The sequence below is a fragment of the Paramacrobiotus metropolitanus genome, unplaced genomic scaffold (assembly GCF_019649055.1).
Source record: "Paramacrobiotus metropolitanus isolate TYO unplaced genomic scaffold, Prichtersi_v1.0 Parri_scaffold0000145, whole genome shotgun sequence".
Lineage (NCBI taxonomy): Eukaryota > Metazoa > Tardigrada > Eutardigrada > Parachela > Macrobiotidae > Paramacrobiotus > Paramacrobiotus metropolitanus.
Genome location: NW_026570365.1, coordinates 80,102 through 99,035, shown reverse-complemented (window position 1 = coordinate 99,035; position 18,934 = coordinate 80,102). Strand labels below are relative to the sequence as shown.

At 43.5% G+C, this 18,934-nt stretch overlaps 2 protein-coding genes across 3 annotated transcripts; both read left to right on the top strand.

The window, feature by feature from the left end:
• Window positions 1-6,837: 6,837 nt before the first annotated feature.
• Window positions 6,838-10,096, top strand: LOC129599414 (ornithine decarboxylase-like). 2 transcript variants are annotated; one of them, XM_055497639.1, is made up of 5 exons: window positions 6,838-7,131; window positions 7,719-7,894; window positions 8,265-8,818; window positions 9,026-9,160; window positions 9,494-10,096. In XM_055497639.1, exons 1-5 carry the CDS (start codon window positions 7,103-7,105, stop codon window positions 9,869-9,871), a joined length of 1,272 nt encoding a protein of 423 aa, XP_055353614.1. In that variant the 5' UTR covers window positions 6,838-7,102; the 3' UTR covers window positions 9,872-10,096. The 2 variants fall into 2 exon arrangements, with proteins under 2 accessions (XP_055353614.1, XP_055353613.1); XM_055497638.1 differs by having other exon boundaries at window positions 6,838-7,221; window positions 9,494-10,095.
• A 2,008-nt stretch (window positions 10,097-12,104) lies between these two features.
• Window positions 12,105-17,110, top strand: LOC129599423 (thyrotropin-releasing hormone receptor-like). Its single transcript, XM_055497647.1, has 4 exons — window positions 12,105-12,220; window positions 14,408-14,562; window positions 16,476-16,883; window positions 17,107-17,110. Exons 1-4 carry the CDS (start codon window positions 12,137-12,139, stop codon window positions 17,108-17,110), a joined length of 651 nt encoding a protein of 216 aa, XP_055353622.1. The 5' UTR covers window positions 12,105-12,136.
• Window positions 17,111-18,934: the final 1,824 nt, after the last annotated feature.

Sequence of the window (18,934 nt, the reverse complement as noted above, 5' to 3'; positions counted from 1 at the left end):
ACCAGCGAAAAATTTCACTACGATTTTCTCAATTTTACCCGTTCAGCGGTGACAATTAATGACAGCTGGTCGTTAACAACTTTACATCAGCCCATGCCTGCTCGCTATGCAAGTACGAGTCTGTAATTAGAAGTCAATACAACTAATAAAATCACTTAGATTAGTTAGGTACCACTTAAACTGTACGCGACAGAGACCCAAATACGGCAGAAAATGTTTTGTTCACTAAAAAACCAAAATTTATTGCGCAAATTCGTCCCAAGATTTGCAGGGCAAATGTATTCTGCACGCATCCGTGCGCTTTTCCAGTGTGTCTTCGTGGTTCATATGTCCTGCAGTCAGTTGATAATTTTTTCCCTTGTTGTTATCCCAATACTCCTTACCATCTGCCCGCAGTGCCACACAGAATTCAATCACATGACTCTGCTCGGCATCTTCTGGAATTGCAATCTCAAAACTAAACGTATCGTAGAGGTCCGTGTTACTGCTACAGTAGTTGGCAGGGAAAATCCGAGTACGTCTGCCAGACGTTAAAGGTGCAGCGTACAATAACATCTTTCTTAAAGGACACGTTCTTCACCTTGACGGTCCCAAAAAAATCTCTGACTTCTGCTTTATTATCACATTCTCCAGGGCTACAACATTGTTATCCAGTTTTTCCCAAAAGCCCATGTAATCAGCTGCCGGATGGCTGAAATTAACCTGCCATTCAGATAGTTCCACCACCAGATTATTCGCATTCTGTGGTTTGGCAGACAGGCCGAACATGTCAGCGTGCGGTTTCGCTTCCGGTCCCCAGTAGCCGTAATCCTCCACTTCAGCGAATTCCAAAGTACTGGTAAGATCCAGCCCCACATCATCTGCGAAGCGGACCGTCTTCCTCGCTTTGTTCCTTTTTTCATAGCTTCTGCCGGTGGACGTGCTGGTGGCGGTGTCGCTCTTCCGCCCAAGACCCCGTCGCGTAGGATCCCTAAGGATAAGCGTTATGGGGGGTACCCAATTATCGTCTGAATCCTCAGATGTAAAACCGTCCTCCAGTGAATTCAGCCGGTGCAAACGCTCGACACGCGGGCTGTTCCAGACACTGAGGATCGACTGGGTGTTGTTGTTGTTCGGCTTAGCGACAACGGGAGAATTCATCCCCGATTGCGGTAGGTAAGCGAAGTGGGTACGGATTCCGTTGAGCGTTTGCAGATCCCAACTATTCCCAAAATCATCATAATGTTTAATGTGAACCGCGGGGTCAATAAATAAGTTATTTTCTTGACAAGGGAAAACCGTCGGGAATGCCTTACAGCAGCAGCTATCAATATAGAGTAGAGAGGACCTTCGCTACGCTTCGGTTGAAAATCGTTCGCAATTAAAAGATTTCCATAAAAGTGCATTTGTGCAGCGATTGTTGAGTGGAAGTGACCAAGCTCTCACTACCGTCCAGTCCACAGAGCCCTTTAGGCGAACGAGTGACCGAGCTGCCATTACTGTCCAATGCACAGAGCTCGTTTGGTGAACAGTGCACACGTCACCAAGCTACAATCACTGTTCAGTGCACAAAGCCCGTAAGGTGAATAATTTCCGAGCTACCATTACTGTCCAGTGTACAGAGTCGGTTAGGTTAACATCTTTCTTAAAGGACACGTTCTTCACCTTGACGGTCTCAAAAAAAGTCATCACTGCTGTCCATTGCACAGAGACCGCTAGGTGAGCAGTAGTTGAGCTAACCTACACACTCACTCGCGAATGCTGCTCACTCGCGAATGCTGCTCATTCGCGAATGCTGCTCTGAGCTGGCTGACCGAGTTGCTGTATAAAAATCCACCTTATACAGCGGTAACCTTTTAAATCTGGCGTTTTCTTTTTGAGAACTGCCGTACTCCATCTACCAAAATACGGAACCTTTATCTTAGTCACTAACAACATCATCGGATTGATCTTTACCATGACTACTTCCACCCAAAGTCACTCCCGTCCAATCCGGCAAGAAGATCGGCTAACGCAACATCTGCATGACGTGGTATTCGGTACCGTACGAATCGATTTAAATAATATTATATCTGCTAATACTTCCCGTATGAAAATTTTACCTCCTAAATGGCATAAGTTACATCAGTCCGCACCGGTTCGTTTTCACTCTTTTTGGGAGATTTTTGTAATCAACTGATTTCTGCTTGTAATCTCGGCTTATGGGCATCTCATGAAATCATGGAAATATTTTCTTGGGGGCTAGCTGTATATGCTCTAACTGTGCTACATTGCGAACAATCTACCGGTAAATTTTTCAGTAAAAATTCTAAGTAAGCAGTTCCGGCAGAATTAATCAGGGAAAGGCTAGCTGTTTCTACCGAAATTAATAAACTGAAACGAAAGAAGCGAAGAATGAAAGTCGTCGATCGTGATTTTTCCCTCTCTTATGCGGAACGGTTGCATAGCTTAAAATTAATTAGAAAAACTCTTTCCTCTAAAATTTCACAGCTACGTTACAATGCCGAGCGGAAAGAAAATGATAGCTGGTTCACAAAGCGTATGTGGAATTTTATTGATGTATAGATAAAATCTTCTTCGGCTTCTTCTAATGCTATGAAAATGATCGATATTGAAAACTATTTTAAGAATATCTGCAACCCCCAGAATCTTTCTCCTCTTAATTTTTCATGAATAAATAAATTAAAGAATAAGACCTGCAACACCGGCTTCGATAATACAGATATCTTGCCGGCTCACATACAGCGACAAAATCTTTCAAATGATTTCAAAAAATTGCGCCGTGGTGCAGTGGTACTGCCTACGCGGATCTAACGACGTAGCCGGGGTTCGATTCCCCCATCGGCGCCTTTTTCAGCCGTTTCTCGGTTTCCCTCGGATTGCGCCCTGCTGATAGGCGAATATAATATGCCGGGAAACTATCGACCTATTACTTTGACTAGCTGTATTGCAAAGGTTATTCACTCTGTCATTTCTAATCGATTAATGTCGTACTGTTTTAAAAATAAACTGATTAACACGGATGTGCAGAAGGGTTTCATTGAAGCTACTAACGGATGCGGGGAACATTCTATGCAACTGTTAGAAGTTAATTGAGCAGCAGAGAGCGAAAAGACAAGCAATGCATGTGGCCTGGCTAAACGTCGCAAATGCATATCCTTCTGTTCGAAAGGAGGTCCTCTTGGCAGTTTTACGTCGATATAATATTCCTGAATACATTGTTAAATATATTGATAATTACTATACCGGCCTGTCAATTAAAATTAACTAGAATGATAAATTTTCGAAAAATATTCCGTTTAATGTAGGTTTGTTTCAGGGGGACACTATGAGCTGTGCATTGTTCCTTATTGCTTTTAATTGTATTCTTGAATTTTTAAAGGAAAATAAAAAATGCGGGATTGCGTTCGATGCATAACAGAAGAGAAAATTATTGATCCTGCATTTGCAGACGATTTAACCATTGTTACCAATAATAAATCGAGTATGAGCCGGCTGCTTCGCGAAATCAACATCTGTATGAGTTCGATTGGCCTTAATTTAAACGTTGAAAAATGCCGCTGCTTTTCACTTATCAGAGGAATTTCTTGTGAAACTGCGTTTGAAATTATTGGACAAAATGTGACTAATATATCGGAAGATCCTATGAAGTTTCTCGGTGTCCATATTTTTGAAAAAAACCAGTCGTCGTCGAGTGGCATTTTAATCAAATCTGCGTTTAATTCTTTAACTGAAAAAGTAGATCGGCTTAATCTCCGTGCCACTTATAAGGTCCGTATTTTAATGACTATGTTGTGGCATGCATGCGCTTTGCCTTGACAATGCATGACCTTTCTCTTTCGACTGTGAATGAACTCGAAGCTATTGCTAATAAATATTTCAAAAAGTGGCTAAATTTAAATGGGTCTGCTAATTGCGATATTCTCTACATTCCGGATGGGTTCGATTTTAAATCGATAAAATCAGTTTATGTACAAGGGCGTGCCACATTCATCGCGGATGCACTTTCCTCGAACGACGTTGTTGTAGCGCAGGTGGAAAAGGACAACCTGAATTCGGCTTGTGGAAATGATTGTGGAATTGTGGACATCGTTCAGACTTCGGTAGTCACCGGGAGGGAGCGAAGAGCAAACAAGGCAGCCATCAGAAAGTTTGTTAGCAAGAAAGTCAAGCAGCACATTTCGACAGCAAAAGAAAACAGGCTAGAGTCGCTAGTCCAACAGGGAGCTTGGCACGAAGTAACAAAAGCACAGATAGCTGATACTTTCTGGAAATCGGCCTTGTATGATCTACCTGAAAAAGTTGTTACTTTTATTGTCGAAGCGGCGCTTAATATCTCCCCTTCCTTTACTAATTTATTTAAGCGGGGCAAAACTGTCTGAGGGAAATGCGAGTTATGCGGGGCTGACAAGGGAACTCTCAGTCACATTGTTAACTACTGCCCAGTCTCTTTAAACAGCCATCGCTATACTTGTCGCCATAACAGTGTCTTGTCAGCTATTTTCGATTTCCTAACCGGTGTGGCTGATAATAGTAAATGGGAAATTATAAGTGATTTAGGCTCTGATAAGTATAAGAACCATGTTAATACTATTCCAATTGATGTTCTTCCTACCTCTCTTTGTCCTGATTTGTGTTGCATCAACCGCGCCGAAAAGCGCATTGTGTTAGCAAAACTGACCATTCCCTTTGAAACCGTGAACGGATTTGCTAATGCCGAATCCAGGAAGCACGCCCGGTATGCTTCCTTGGTCACTGAACTAACTAGTGCCGGCTGGCAGACCGATTACCACCACCTCGTTGTTGGATTAAGGGGAACGGTCGCCCGCACTGCTATGTCCAGCATTGAGCGAACTGCCAACACCATCCGACTCCGTTCGAAAATCTGTCAGACTAAACCCCTGTTTAAAAACCTGGCAATTATTGCGCTCAGTTGCAGTTACATTATTTTTTTAAATAAGTCCAATAAGGACTGGATTGTCCCAGGTCCGAGTAGCCTGTTCACGTCATCCGTACGTTAGCCGTTACTCCTCTCTTCTTTGCCGGTCGTCCTCAGCACGGCCGATAATGATGCTGTTTGATTCTCATGGTGTATGATGATTGTTGCTGTGACTTCGATGATCTGTTACAATTTACCTTATTGCGATTATGTTTCTTTTCCTTCGTATCTGAAATGGCTGCGCAGCACCGGTTAAGGCAGGCCGATTGTCTTTTGACACTTAAATTTCCTTTTTTCCCGAAATGTATTTTTATTCTCAAAGAAAATTTTCTCAAATAATTAACCTGTAAGTAGTCGTAGATAGGTAGCGGGTTTTTGGTTAGCCGGGGAGATTTCTTATTCTCGTTAATTTGTATTGTAACTACAAAGCAATACATACCTATATAGTCATATAAATTGGATACATAATTTGTAAGGCTAAACATAAAGAAAAAGACACATCTCGGCCTGTCCGCAGCTGCAAGTATAGGAGCCCACCGTAGTCTGATGTTATAAGGTATGAGTATGTATGTAGGGACGAAATCGCAATAAAGGTTGTATTTTTTACCGGACAAACAACACCGAACACGCACCACTCTCCATTGAAGATAGCCTGTGGAATAATGGAGTCACCAAGCCCAGCTAGTGACAGTGTCCGGTGCACTCGCACTGTGAGTTCAGACCTCGAGTTTGTTGTCGGGTAGAGCGATAAAACAGAAATTACAACCAAAAGGAATGCTGTCCAGGTTGACAGAATCAGGAATCAATTTTATATGAAATCTGTGTTATTTCGCTGTTTCGAAGCACTTATGTTTCGACAAAATATACGTAGAGTAGATGTTATACTCGTACTAACAAAATATATATACATATCCATCCGAAATCAAATAAAGTGGCCGGTGACCAAAAGAAACGCGAAGCCGAAGCTGTTTCTTGTATTTAAATATATATAAATTAAAATACCATCGACATGTCTGTGCATCATGTAAGTGGGCGCCCCGTCATTTTGGTTGCCGTAAACCGCAAAACTATCCCGTTTTTACACCATTCCATGTTCTAGGCAAACCAACAAACCGATGCCAAGAGGCGATGGTGCGCCGACATTCCGGCAAAGACCCGGAATATTTGCTGTTCCAGATCGCCGGGTGCGGGGAAGCCCTTACTATGTACAGTACTAGCATGCGTAATGTACGAGTTATAGGTATTGTAGCAGGTAAATATTAGATAAGTAATGTAATAAGTAATTATAGTCATGTTATACAGACATAATTATATGATGGTACATAGTCAAAACCAGTTAGGCTTCACTTCGTTCAGATTACTAAGATCACACCAGAAAATAAATTAGATGACGATAGTAACGCGCTAGCACGAATAACCAACAAACAGCGTCTTTCCACACATGTGCCCTGACTGAGGCATTTTATGCATACTTTACTGTTATAATTCAGACAGTTGTGCCCCACTTTCTTTTTGCTCTCCATTGCAGGATAATGCTGTAGGTTGTGTAATAAAATCGGCATCTTATCGATTCAGTTCAAATCTGTATCTTGTGGCAAGGTTACTGAGGCATGCTTTCCTTCTGCTTTCCATTGGCTGATAATGCTGTAAATCCTGCATATGATTATTCAAGGTCAGCAGGCGCCCACCGTAGCCCGGCGAAACATCTAGCGCGTTTACCGTTCTCACTCTGCGGTGTGTTGATAACAAATGCCGAAGGACGAACAAACAAATAAAATTTCGAGCATTATGATTCACTCATTTCAGGAAATCACCATACTCACTGGAAACTAGTACTTACCGAGCAGCGACGCGGTGTGAAGCTGATTCGGCAACTGAAATGCTTGCAGGCAGTTAACAGTACCGGTCGGATAAAAACGGGTACAAATGCGCTCGATGCAAGCGCAACAGTATCATGCGTATAGACAGAAAATCGAACGTTTTCCCTCTAAGCTTCTCAGACTTAGATTTCTTGTTGTTATAATTAACGCAAACATCGCATTCTTGACAGTTGACACGTTTACCAACGTGAAGTGAACTTCACAGCGCAGCAGCGATAGCATTCCATGGATGACACGGTTGATTAGCCCGGCACCGTGAAGTACGCCGCGTGTTGATTATCATTTATCCCTGCGTTATTGTAAAATGGAAAATAAACTCTCCATTAAGCGGAGGTATCGGCTAATGTGTGACTCATACATGCCCGTCATGCACCGTCCACGAAAAAGGCCAAGTGAGCGGCTGCTGCCGCTTAATTATCACACGTGGGTGTTGGTAAATAAGTTAACAGAAGCCCAATAAACACGAAGTGGCTAGCCGTTTTCTAACAACAATCCCTGAAAACAAGCATAGCTCATCTTGTAGGCAATTTTTTCTGTCTAGTGCACTAATCTGCAGTAAAATTAATAATCACTGCGGAACCTACAATTAATATATAACTTCCTTTGCGGTTCGCCTTTCCGCAAAGGAACCGAGCTGGTAGCCACCTGCCGTTGATGTCCTTAAATAATGGCTGCTTAAATGGGCAAACAGCTGCGCCTGGTAATTACGCCGTTACTGTCAGCATCGTTCCACCGGCGACAATGATGATGCTGACAGGCCGGGGCCCCGGCCGACCGCGTCAAGCGGCATTATACTTGCAGTGACTTGCATTATAGTGTACTGTACAACTGTTGTTGCATACTCGCCTAGTTAATGAGTATACCTAACGGTGCAGCTAAGTGACAGAACGGTGCAGAAAACGTGACATGTGCCTGTGTAGTATGGAGGTGGTCGTGGTGGAAGAAGGCGTGAAGAAACAGGATATTATCGAGCACGTTCTGCGTGAGCGCGTTCAGCACCGGCTAGATGATTCGTTTTACGTGCTGGATCTGGATGAAGTGCTGGAGAAGATCGACCAGTGGAAGCGCTGCATGCCGCGCGTCGGATTATTCTACGGTAATTTCCTGCTTAGCTATAGAAGTAAAAATAATTCTTCTTCTTTTTTACTCAAAATTCAAGTCCATTATGGATGTTTTTAGCTCGTTTTCATAGTCGCAGAACATTTTTACGTTACAAAGCTAGGATGACAAAAATTTATACAGGTCTTTCACGCCAAGTTGCCATTAAAAGTTGCCAGTTTGCTTACTTATTAAATTAAAAATTTTTGATTGTCTCTAGGGCCTTTGATTTTTTTATTTAAACATGATCACCATATCTATCCTGCATTATATTCATCAAAATTAGTAATCTCCAGTACGGTAGTTAGTAAACTTCAGAAAAATTCGGATCACTACTATATCCATTGTTGTTTTTTTGGTTTCAACAGCGGTAAAATGCAACTCGAGCGCGGCGATCCTCCGCGTCGTCGCGGCGGCCGGCTGTGGCTTCGACGTGGCCAGCAAAGCGGAGATGCACAAAGCCTTATCCACCGGTGTCCCGGCCGACCGCCTGGTCTACTCCAACACCTGCAAAGCCGCCTCCCACCTGCTCCACGCCCACCACCACGCCCTCCATCTCACCGTCTTCGACAGCGACGACGAGTTGCACAAACTACACCGACTGTTCCCCGGTATCCAGCTGATGGTACGCTTGCGCTACGGGGACCCGCACGCGGCCATCCCCATGGGTGGCCGCTTTGGGGTAGACACCGCCACCGCACTGCGGTTGATCGCCTCCGCCTGGCAATTGGAGCTGGAAGTGGTGGGCGTCGCGTTTCATGTGGGCTGTGGCAGCAGTGATCCCGGCGCCTACGTCCAGGCCATCGCCGAGAGCCGGAAGGTATTTGATTTCGCGCAGCAGGCCGGGAAGCCGCTGCGGGTTTTGGATATGGGCGGAGGGTTTCCGGGGGTTCTCACCAAGGTTGCCATGTCGTTCCCGGAAGTATGGCACGTCAAGAAAATGATTTAGATAGAGAAGTAAAACAAACTATTTAAAGTAATATTTTACATTAATTTTATTACTAGTTAATATTTTTTAATCTTAGTGTTGTTCTTAATTCTAAAATTAACATTTTGAAATGCAAGCGATTTTTATTTAGTTGTTATATTGTTACCTGTTAGATTTATAATGTTAAAAATATTTTTATAGTTTTGTGCGCCCATCAATAGAGCGTTGGATGAACATTTTCCACCGGAAAGCGGAGTGGAAATTATAGCGGAGCCGGGACAGTTCTTGGTAACCACCGCCCAGTCCTTATTCACTTCCGTCATTGGCCACAAATCCGTACGTTGATATTTCTTGAGCCCGCACAGATATTAACCAAATACATAAGTCTGAAAAAAAATGCTTAAACGCTTCATGAAAGGGAGAACAAATCAGTAGAAAAGCATTAAGCATGCTTCTATTTAAAAAGTTAAAAATGCACAAGCAGACACTCAAAAACGTATTAAAATGTACAATGAAAAAGATTTAAAAAAGTAAAAGTAATGAAATAAAGTATAAAATAACCGCAAAAAAGTTTACGAAAATTTTGAACATGAATAAGCAAAACTGTGTTTCAGGATTACAAAAATGATGAAAGAAGATATCAAAAATTATTAAAAAGTTTTATTGCAGGAAGCCGACGGCCAGGCACAAGATACGTACATCCTTAGCGACGGTCTGTACGGCGCCTGCCGCGACATCGCCACCTTCCACTTGCAGCCGAACATCTGCGTTCATCCGTCGCACCAGCTCGTCAGTGAGCCTGAAAAGGTAAAGGTGACACTGTGCGGACCGACATGCGACAGTCTGGATAAGCTGGTCAGCGACTATTCCATGCCGGAAGCGCACACCGGTGACTGGCTGGAATTCCGCAATATGGGCGCCTACACCAACGAGCTGGCCAGCGGCTTCAACGGCTTCCCCGCGCCCAAGACCGTCGTCCTCGTGTCCAAAAGTCACTTGTCCTTAATGTCCCATAAATGCCGAACACACGTGGGAAAAGTTCAATAATGACTATTTTCTTCAGCGCTGTATATCAGTCTGATGTGTGCCGCAATGTAGCTGCTTTCTGAACGACTGTAGTAGGAAATTCTCACGTTTTTCGAGACAGGATGCGCTCCATAGCGGAGAATACATTTCTACGGACTGTCTGGCATTGTGAAGGGTCTTTGGCTCTGAGGTGCAGGGATGGGGGTGGGAGGGGGCGTTAAGTGAGCCCTATTCCGCTCTTAATGGTTATTGCTGCTTATTTAAAGAAAATTATTATTCAAGGTTGACAATTGAACGTACCTACGGTTGCTTCCGCAAAATAGAAAATCAACATGATACCTATACGCTGTTTAAAGAAATAGGCCATTCGGTTGGAAAACGGCAGTTAACCGTTGCACACAGATACCCGCTTTTCCGAGCCGTTCATGCCACTCCGGACATTCAGCCACACTTAACTGCATTTCAGTAATCCATCAAACGAAGCGAAGCTTTTGAGACTGCCCCAAGATGTCGAATATTTCTACAGTCTGTATTTTTATTTTGGCTTCTTTCTTATGGGTGCAAGATCACCGTACCGCATTTCAACCCGATATAACAGGGTATATCTCAATGTCTTTGTCTGTGGCCTTCCGCTGATGGCTGGTGAACTCCCAACCCTGACTTTTCTTCTGCTTGCCGTTAAAATCCCTTTCGTTTTCGGACATTCCTCGCAGATAGACCATAAAACACACAGCATGCGAAATCAGAATATTGTCAAAGATTTTTATATTCGTTCCCTGAAGTGGCTAACTGCTTGCGGAGGCACGCTAAAACTGCAGCATGTGCACTTCTCGTATGTTATAAAGCAACGTTATTACATTTTTATCATCAGTTCGTACCACGGTGTATTTTAGCGCAACACACGGCCATATTTTGCCAAATATTTTAATTCGCGTCCAGCGCACATCCGGTCTGCTCGTCACCTTTAAGGAAACATGAAATGTCCACCTTTCGTATGCGCAAAGCAACGGCTAAAGAAAAACACTGAAAACACCCATAAAGGTTTTTGAAAACACCAACAGCTTTTGCAGTCGCACTGTAGCGCGTATTTTCAGTTTTCCCAAGTATATCTTTGAAACATGCAACTACCGACAGTGCCACACCCGTAGGCGTGGCAGGTTTCGGCCTAGAGGCATTTTGACAGATTGACGACTAAGCAGGCATATTTACATGGATATTACAATTCCGGTTGAAAATGGAAGCGTGTGTGAAGCTATTAATTACGCAGACGTATGTGCTTCACATGATGCTGAAAAGGGTGCTCGATGAACTTATATATTTTAATGAAAGCTCACAAAAATAGCAGCAACGAGGACTTCCGAGGCCCATATTAATTTAAGGCCGGAAGGCCGGTGTGTTTATACGAGGCAGGAAAACCACACATCCATGGCATCGTGACGGAAAAATCCGCGCTCATAACATGAATCTCAAATCCCCTGTGCTTTCATTACATCAAAGGAAGTGTACAGTGGTCACGCGGTGACATTAGTTTCCGTCATAAGTGCGAGATGCAGCCCTGTATCGCAGAAAGAGAGCGCAAATTAAATATACTTACACTTGCGCAATATAATTTCGCAGTAGACCGAGAAGCACGTTTCAGATGAGCAAGTACTTCACATAAAATCAATAAGTCAACTGGATGCACTGCTTTGTACTTCGGAGAAGTAAACTGCCTTTCTTTTGTCTTACGTTACGGATTGGCTTGATCTATCTGCCGCCTTGGGGGCTCGTCTGCTCAGTTGCGCGTCTCAAACAATGCGACAGTTACCTTACGTGCATGTATGCTTGCTGCTAGAACAAATAACTTCTTCACATATCTCAGTTTTTCCGTACATCCAGCGCGGCTGTAGTTGAGCAGTCTGTCAGCACCTCGTGGAACGCCTGTGAAGTTGACCATTCTTTGCTACAATGAGGGTTTTAACGGCAATAAGGCACTGTAGCGGACGTCATTGTTTATTATCGTTAATTATCCTCGGTTTTTCACCTGTGTACCCGGCTCACCTGGCTAACCACACGCTGGCTTTGACTTCAGTGTTAACTGAAGATGAGCTTGACGCGCTCTTACGAATTTACCGCCAGCTGTCTAACATTTCGTACGCCAACGAATCTCAGTTATTGCGTTTTCTGGCAGATAATATGGACATATTTTCCAACTTTTCTGCTGACGTGCTTCCATTAATGGAGCCGGCCAAGGGGTTGTCCTTGTCGTTCCGCATTACTGCCACCGTGACACACGTAGCTATTTTCATGTTGGGAGTGTGTGGTAATGCTATGCTTATCGTGGTGACACACAAGTCAAAACTCTTCAAACATCCGATGTACACCTATTTGGTAAGTTTTATACAGTAGTTTCAGCTGCTGCAAATTTTTGTCATAATAAACAGCAAAGGGCTTCACAAGCTAAACCAAACTAATTAATACCTTTTGGAATGAGTAAATATTGTCTGCTTCAGCTTGCTGTGCCCTGTTGATACATATTTTGCCTGTTGTTGGGTAACGAAGTACGTAGTTGGAAAACTGATGCTGATAATTGTGTAAAAGCCACCACTCTGAATGCATAATGCACTGGTCGGTGGCTCCCTGTATCGCAGTTTTTGGCCAAGCGGAAGGCGTGTTCCAGGCCAGGCCGAAGGCGTTAACTGTTTTACTTCAGACTACATAGACTCAAATTGTCCTCCAGTGAGTTACTGTATCAGCTGAAAATTTGTCGCTCGCCTCGCTCGTTTGCCGTCACAACACCGATTTCTTACGCCCAGCTCGCTAATTTCCCATTACATGTTCGTTCTTTTTAAGCTAGCGGCTGTATATGACGTCATGCTTGTCCATCGGTCTGTCGGCACGGCTCGCGCAAAACTCTCTCATCCACTACGATTCGCAGTGACCTTTGACCCTGCAATAAGATGGTTATATTATTATTATGTATGTTTTTTTGCTTCGTCACTTATGGTTAGCTTAAACACCCCAAAATGTACAGATTTTTAAGCAGTATTAATTCCTTCTTGTTCAAAATTTTTTTGTTTTATTAATAATCCTTTCATTAAATATTAATATTTTTCGTCTTTAATACTATTTGTGTAGCCTGACCGTATATAAGCGAGAAAACTATTCAATCTTAACCGTTTCCGTATAATTATGTATGTGGGAGTGGGAGTCAGTGGGACTATATACAGTACCCGGCTGCAGCGTGGCGTTATCATCGAACAAGGTGCTTAAGTGCCGCGTCAAATTTGCCAAATTGCCGTAACGTTCCACTCCAGGCGTGGGACGGCAGCCGTATAGGGAAACAGTTTGAACAGATTGTTACTCCCCTACTATACGCATTCTACAGGCAGCAGCCGCAGGACTGTCGGCGTCTGCAGGAACAGGGGCGGCAGCTCCTTTTGCGCTCCTTGAGCGCTTTTTCTAGTTCGTCTTACCGGCATTTGGTTCCTCTGACCGTCGCGCCGCAGCAGTTTATCGCGCACGTGACAGTCATTGATTTGACACCACTGCCGGTGTGTCGTGACTGTAGCCGGTTGCACGACGGATTGAATTTGATGCTGCACTCTAGCTCAGCAAGTGCTGATGGAAATCAGTATACGGCATTCTTTGTGTAAATCAACTGTAACTTCCGCGATAAAATGGCAGCCGCGCGTTGCCCCGAGAAACAAAGAGCCGATAAGGCAAGAGAAGACCTCGTTCTCATGGATTCCTGCGCCAACGGTTATCGCTGGAAATTTAGGGAGGTAACGCCGCTTGCGTCCGGAACAACGGAAGGAGCAGCAGCAATAAATGAGGTTTTGTTGCTGTGAATTGTGACCAACTATCTTTGATCTGTGATGACCCTGTATTTTACGAAATAAAGTTCACCTGAGAGAAAAGGTTGGCGCAGCGGTTGGACTTGATTCGACTGCATGAAGAAATTACTGGAAGGTACAATATTTAAACGGCTGAGCGTACTAGATTTTCTTAGGAAAATATACTGTCAAATTCTGTTACAATAATAAAATTTGTATGTGCTGGTACCCGTTGCCCGTTAGCACTGCTGCGTACGTATTGCAATTCGTAGTGTTTAATTATTAAACATAACACAGTTTGCGCCAAGTTTACGGGTTGCTCAGCTTTTTCTAACGGCGTTTGCTGCAAAGCACGCTTTTACGGTAGATGCCGAAAAGGTGTTACGTATAAGCGATTCTATAAACATTAGTGCCAGTTTTTTAAAATGGAAATTCGTAACCTATCTCAACACAAAAAATCTGCTTATGCACACCCAGCGGATAATAATTTTTAAAAACATGCGCACTTAGTGCGTATTTATCTGCCGTAATACTCTGATATTTTAAAGGTTCAGTCATTAAGACTGCGCCGGATTCAGGATTCGCACTAAACTATCCTATATTATTCACAATATCAGTCCGGCTGCCGGGGAAATGTACGGAATTTAACAATGCGCAACATATATTCAAGATTATATCCCTAGCATTATATAACGACATTGTTGGGTTGGAATCATTGGATGACGCGGTATGGTCTCCGTAGGTGTCCATGGCCTATTCCGATCTACTGGTGTGTTTAACGGCCATTCCGGAAGCCATTGTTGGGTACCATTTTGAAAATCAGTGGTTTCTTGGTCAAGTGGGCTGTTCCGTATTCGTCTTCCTCAATTTTTTCGGGATCAATTCCGGGGTCGGCAGGTAATTATCCTACGCCGTTCCTTTCACAGATATCAGAAGTAATTACAAACACCGGTAATTCATAGTATCCGATGCTTAATGCACTTAATAGCCCGTGCATAGAAATATAAAGCGACAGATGAACGTTTGTAATGCTTGCAAAAAGCGCAGCAATTCCGAGCTCGATAGGTTTATTTTGCAGTTGCGAGCAGGAAATAATTAATGGCCTGGGCTATGTTTAAAGCGTGTCTCGGCTTTTATCAACATTCTTTCTTTTTGCTACATGTGTAATCATCCTTACTCTCTAAGTAGGTGCAGCAAACATGTCATGCACGACTGGGTTGAATAACATTCAGTTATCCGTTTTTCGCCATATAGTAAAAGCAGATAAATTCTTGCCGGGTGTTCATCGCTGCCCAATCGTGCGTGGTACAGTTATATTAACAGCAACCAACGTTTTTCCTAACGGTTATCCATTTTTCAGTTCATAACCTTTTCCACGGTATTTAAACTCGGTACAATACATCTATGCAAACTGATTTTATTGCTTAAAGCTTTCAGGCGAGCGTTCAAGCTTTCTGCGTTTACGCGTTTGTGTTTTTGTGCGTATACTCTGTATGCCAAGTGAACTGTAACGGACGTTGAACTTTTCTTAAATAAACTGCTGCTCAAAAAGCAGTAGTCAAGCCGGGCTGGCCAAGTTTGCCTTTGCCGCCCGTTTGCCTTTGCCTTTACAGCTTGCCTTTTTCAAATTCTCCTACGCCATTGCCTTTACCACCACGAAACATTTGCCGTTCTAATTACCCGATCAAAAATACCTTTTCAATGGCCTTTTCGGCTTGTCCTTATTATTTTTGCCGTTAGTTTTTGCAGGCACAATACCATCAAACACTTTACCGTTTGTGGGTTTATCTGTGCAGCTTCTGCACTGTGCATCCTTAGACCAAAATCAGAATTCTAGTCTTTTTATTAGTCGTTTCTAATCGACGGCATGACATTTCCAACGCATGGTAAAAGTTCCGCCCGGCCTATATCAGTTACAGGGCGCATAAAAAAATTTGTAAGCACCCCAGCCGTGTAGCGTGAGAACAGTGAGATACATGGCGAGTGCTACGTCTATGCAAATTATACAGTAATTACGCAGATAGAAAGACATACTGTTGTAATACACTGCGGAACCGAAAGCGTGCAAAAATTACTAAACTGCCTTCTAGTGCTAATGCCGCTGGATGTCGCCAGCTGCTGGTGGATGTTCCACCGGTTCTCTAACTCCTAGTTGTACGAAAGGTAAAGACTACAAAAGAGGTACACAAGATCCAACGGAAAACCACATCCGTCACTGCCGCATGCAAGTATCGGTATCGGTATCATGCAAGTCGCGTGTACCGGTATACGGCATAAAGGATTTGATCCTACCAGTGGGTAAACGGACAGTTGTTTGCGACAGCAGCGGATAATGAAAAGAGTTTGCCACAATATTTCGTGACGGCGCCTTGTTTTAAGTCGCAGTTTACTGTCGGAGCCAGGCGATGTGGATTAGCAGTCTTGCGATTTCAGGACAATCGCTGAGCTGTACTGGGGACAGCGTTTTGTTTTCGGATTTTATTGTAGGTAGATAATGCTGTACAGGATACAGTACGTAAATGTTAATAATAATTAATCTATGTAAAAATGATGATCAAATTGTTAATCTTAAATATGTGTTTTTTGTTATTCCAAGAGTACGAAAATGGTTTTCCGGCTTGCTCTCATAATTTTGATCGAATAAGGATGTCCTGAATTCCGGATATTGAATTTTGTTTACATGTTAACTGTAATGAGTTACATAGTAGTTACATAGCCAATAACGATGGTATACCGACAGCCTTAAGCCTCCGTAAGAAGTACATATATAATGACTAACATTATAAACATACATATAAATTATTTTGTAGTATGTCCATGATGACTTTCGAGCGCTTCCTTGCCATTTGTCGCCCACTGTTAGCCCGAAAAGTGTGTACCGTGGAAAGAACGCGTAGGATCATCATCTACTTATGGATCATCGCAGCCGTTTACTGCTCACCGTGGCTGGGTTTGACCGTCGTGAAAGCCATCGAAGGCACAGACCGGGAGATCTGCGATTTTCGCTTAACGCAAGCGTACTACATGACGATCTTCGGGGCGGATTTGTTATTATTTTATTTCATTCCGCTGTTAGCGGCAGCGGTAATCTTTGTCAAGATCGGCGAAGCTTTGCGGAAGCGTGAAGCGGTGATTAGGGGATCCTTAAGTTTAGCGGAAGACTTGAAATTCGCAAGGAAGCCAACAATACGGCAGAACGATGAGGAAGAGCAACTGAGGTCTGTTTTCCCTAACACCGCCAGCAGTATAACCAGCGGCAGATGTTACAGCTCTGCATCCACTGGAACCGAATCAAAATTTGAGCGCAGACAAATCAGGGCACGTAGACAGGTAAGCATGTGGCAATGAATGATGAAACATTTCAGCAACGGCCGGAGTAAGCACCCTGTTGGTTTATGGCACATGGCTCCCGAAACTGTGACATTGCATGGGATTATTTAGGTAGTGCGGATGCTTTTTGTGACCGTATTGATATTTGCCATTGCCTGGTTGCCATTCCGTGGTTTGCTAATGTACAACACTTTTGCGGCCACGCCATGGCTCAACGAATGGTACTCGTTCTTTGCCAAGACCCTCATTTATCTCAACTCAGCGATAAATCCGATCCTGTATACCATTATGAGTGCGCCATTCCGACGAGCATTTTTTCGAACTATTACTTGTGGAAGTATGTTCATCTTCGTGAAACGACATTTTACGCGCTAACAAATGTAACTTAAAACATTCTTCGATGGATATTTGCAGAAGAGCGCTAATCGTCCAAAAAACCAATGGTTATTCGGAATATAATCCTATCTTTTTGGTCAGCTGTTTTTCTGCTTGCTCTGTACGTAGAGTATTTATTTGAAAGCAGCCGTGGCCAACTTTACTTTTACCGACGTTTAAAATTTTCGCCGTTGTTGTGAACGTATTCTGAATTTTCTTGTCCTTGTTTTTTTTTTAATTTTCACTAACTTTTATCTGAGACCGGGAAGGGCTGCGAGACATTCAGTGGCAGATATTTCGTTGCACGTTATTCCCGATCGGTGACACTTCGTTCTGGGACAAACAAATGCGCAACCGTTTCGTCACATGGCATTTGCTCGCACGACTTTTGGTACCAGTAGTCGGAAAATTGAGGACGATTAACCATTAATGGATTAATGGCGGCGAACTAATGTGGATGATGGCGAACATTAAAGGAGGCGAACTATCGTCACATACGACCCTGCGCCACAAAACCGGATCGTTGTTCAACGAAATCTCCGCAAAGCCTAATGTCCTGCCGCCTACTGCCTGAGAACGTATAGCTCCCACTGCAAGTTATCAATGGCGACGATCTGAATGTCCTGCGACGATCGGTCGCGCAGCTGTTGTCTTAGTTTACGACAGTTTGATGCTGTGTACCAGTTATTCCGCCTTACCGTATATACCAAGTCTTGGATAGCATCCATGTTTCGGCTTCAAGGCAGGGACTGCTCTACTGACGAATCGGTCATACTAAGTACGCTCATCGTCGCGGCTAGCTGTAAGTCGGGTCTTATGTCAAGAACGCACAAAAGGCACACCGGCACAGATATTGAATAATATTCAATATCTATGCCGGAGTGTCTTTTGCGCGTTCTTAACATATATATAATATTATTATTATGTGCTCTGTGGTTTGTACAAATATCGTAAGTCAATATTTTCGGCCTGTATCATAAGTAAATATTTTTGGCTTTGGCATGAAAAAGTCACTATTTTTGGCTTTTCTGGCTAAAATAACGAGTAAAGTGCTCACGCAAATAATCGACTAGATGAATCCCAATAATTTAAATCGCACTCAACAGTCGCGGCTGGAACGGAATCTTGTGTGAAAGTCACTCGAACCGGAAAAGGCGACCAGTGCAGCGATATCGCGCGGGCGAACGGAATCTCGGTGTCGAGACTGGCGGCTATCAACCCGCAAATACAGGGCTGCCCCGACAACACCTTACTGAGTCCCGCCACCTGTGTGTGCCTGAGGGATTGTCCCACGTGTGCTTCGGCAGTCTACGACATGGCCACCTGCCGACCCCGTTCCGGATAAAACTGCATTTTCCATATTATGCAGTGTATTACGTTTTGGCCGCTGGATCATAATTAACGCGACCGTTTGCATACGGTCGACTTTCAGTGATGGCTGGATAAGCCTTACATTGTAGAAGTATACACAGTGCGAGTAGAATCTAAATAATAGTCCGGTTCAATATAGACCGGAAATTTAGTAAATCCTGGCAATTGTGAGAATTCTGCAAAAGCTGAGTAA

Excerpts from the sequence above, each read along its gene's own strand:
- LOC129599414 (XM_055497638.1), top strand. The coding sequence starts at position 7,103 with ATGGAAAATAAACTCTCCATTAAGCGGAGGTATCGGCTAATGTGTGAC. Across the intron at positions 7,222-7,718 it reads CTGCCGCTTAATTATCACAC|TATGGAGGTGGTCGTGGTGG; the intron begins GTGGGTGTTGGT and ends GTGCCTGTGTAG. Across the intron at positions 7,895-8,264 it reads GCGCGTCGGATTATTCTACG|CGGTAAAATGCAACTCGAGC; the intron begins GTAATTTCCTGC and ends TGGTTTCAACAG.
- LOC129599423 (XM_055497647.1), top strand. The coding sequence starts at position 12,137 with ATGTTGGGAGTGTGTGGTAATGCTATGCTTATCGTGGTGACACACAAG. Across the intron at positions 12,221-14,407 it reads ATCCGATGTACACCTATTTG|GTGTCCATGGCCTATTCCGA; the intron begins GTAAGTTTTATA and ends TGGTCTCCGTAG. Across the intron at positions 14,563-16,475 it reads ATCAATTCCGGGGTCGGCAG|TATGTCCATGATGACTTTCG; the intron begins GTAATTATCCTA and ends ATTATTTTGTAG.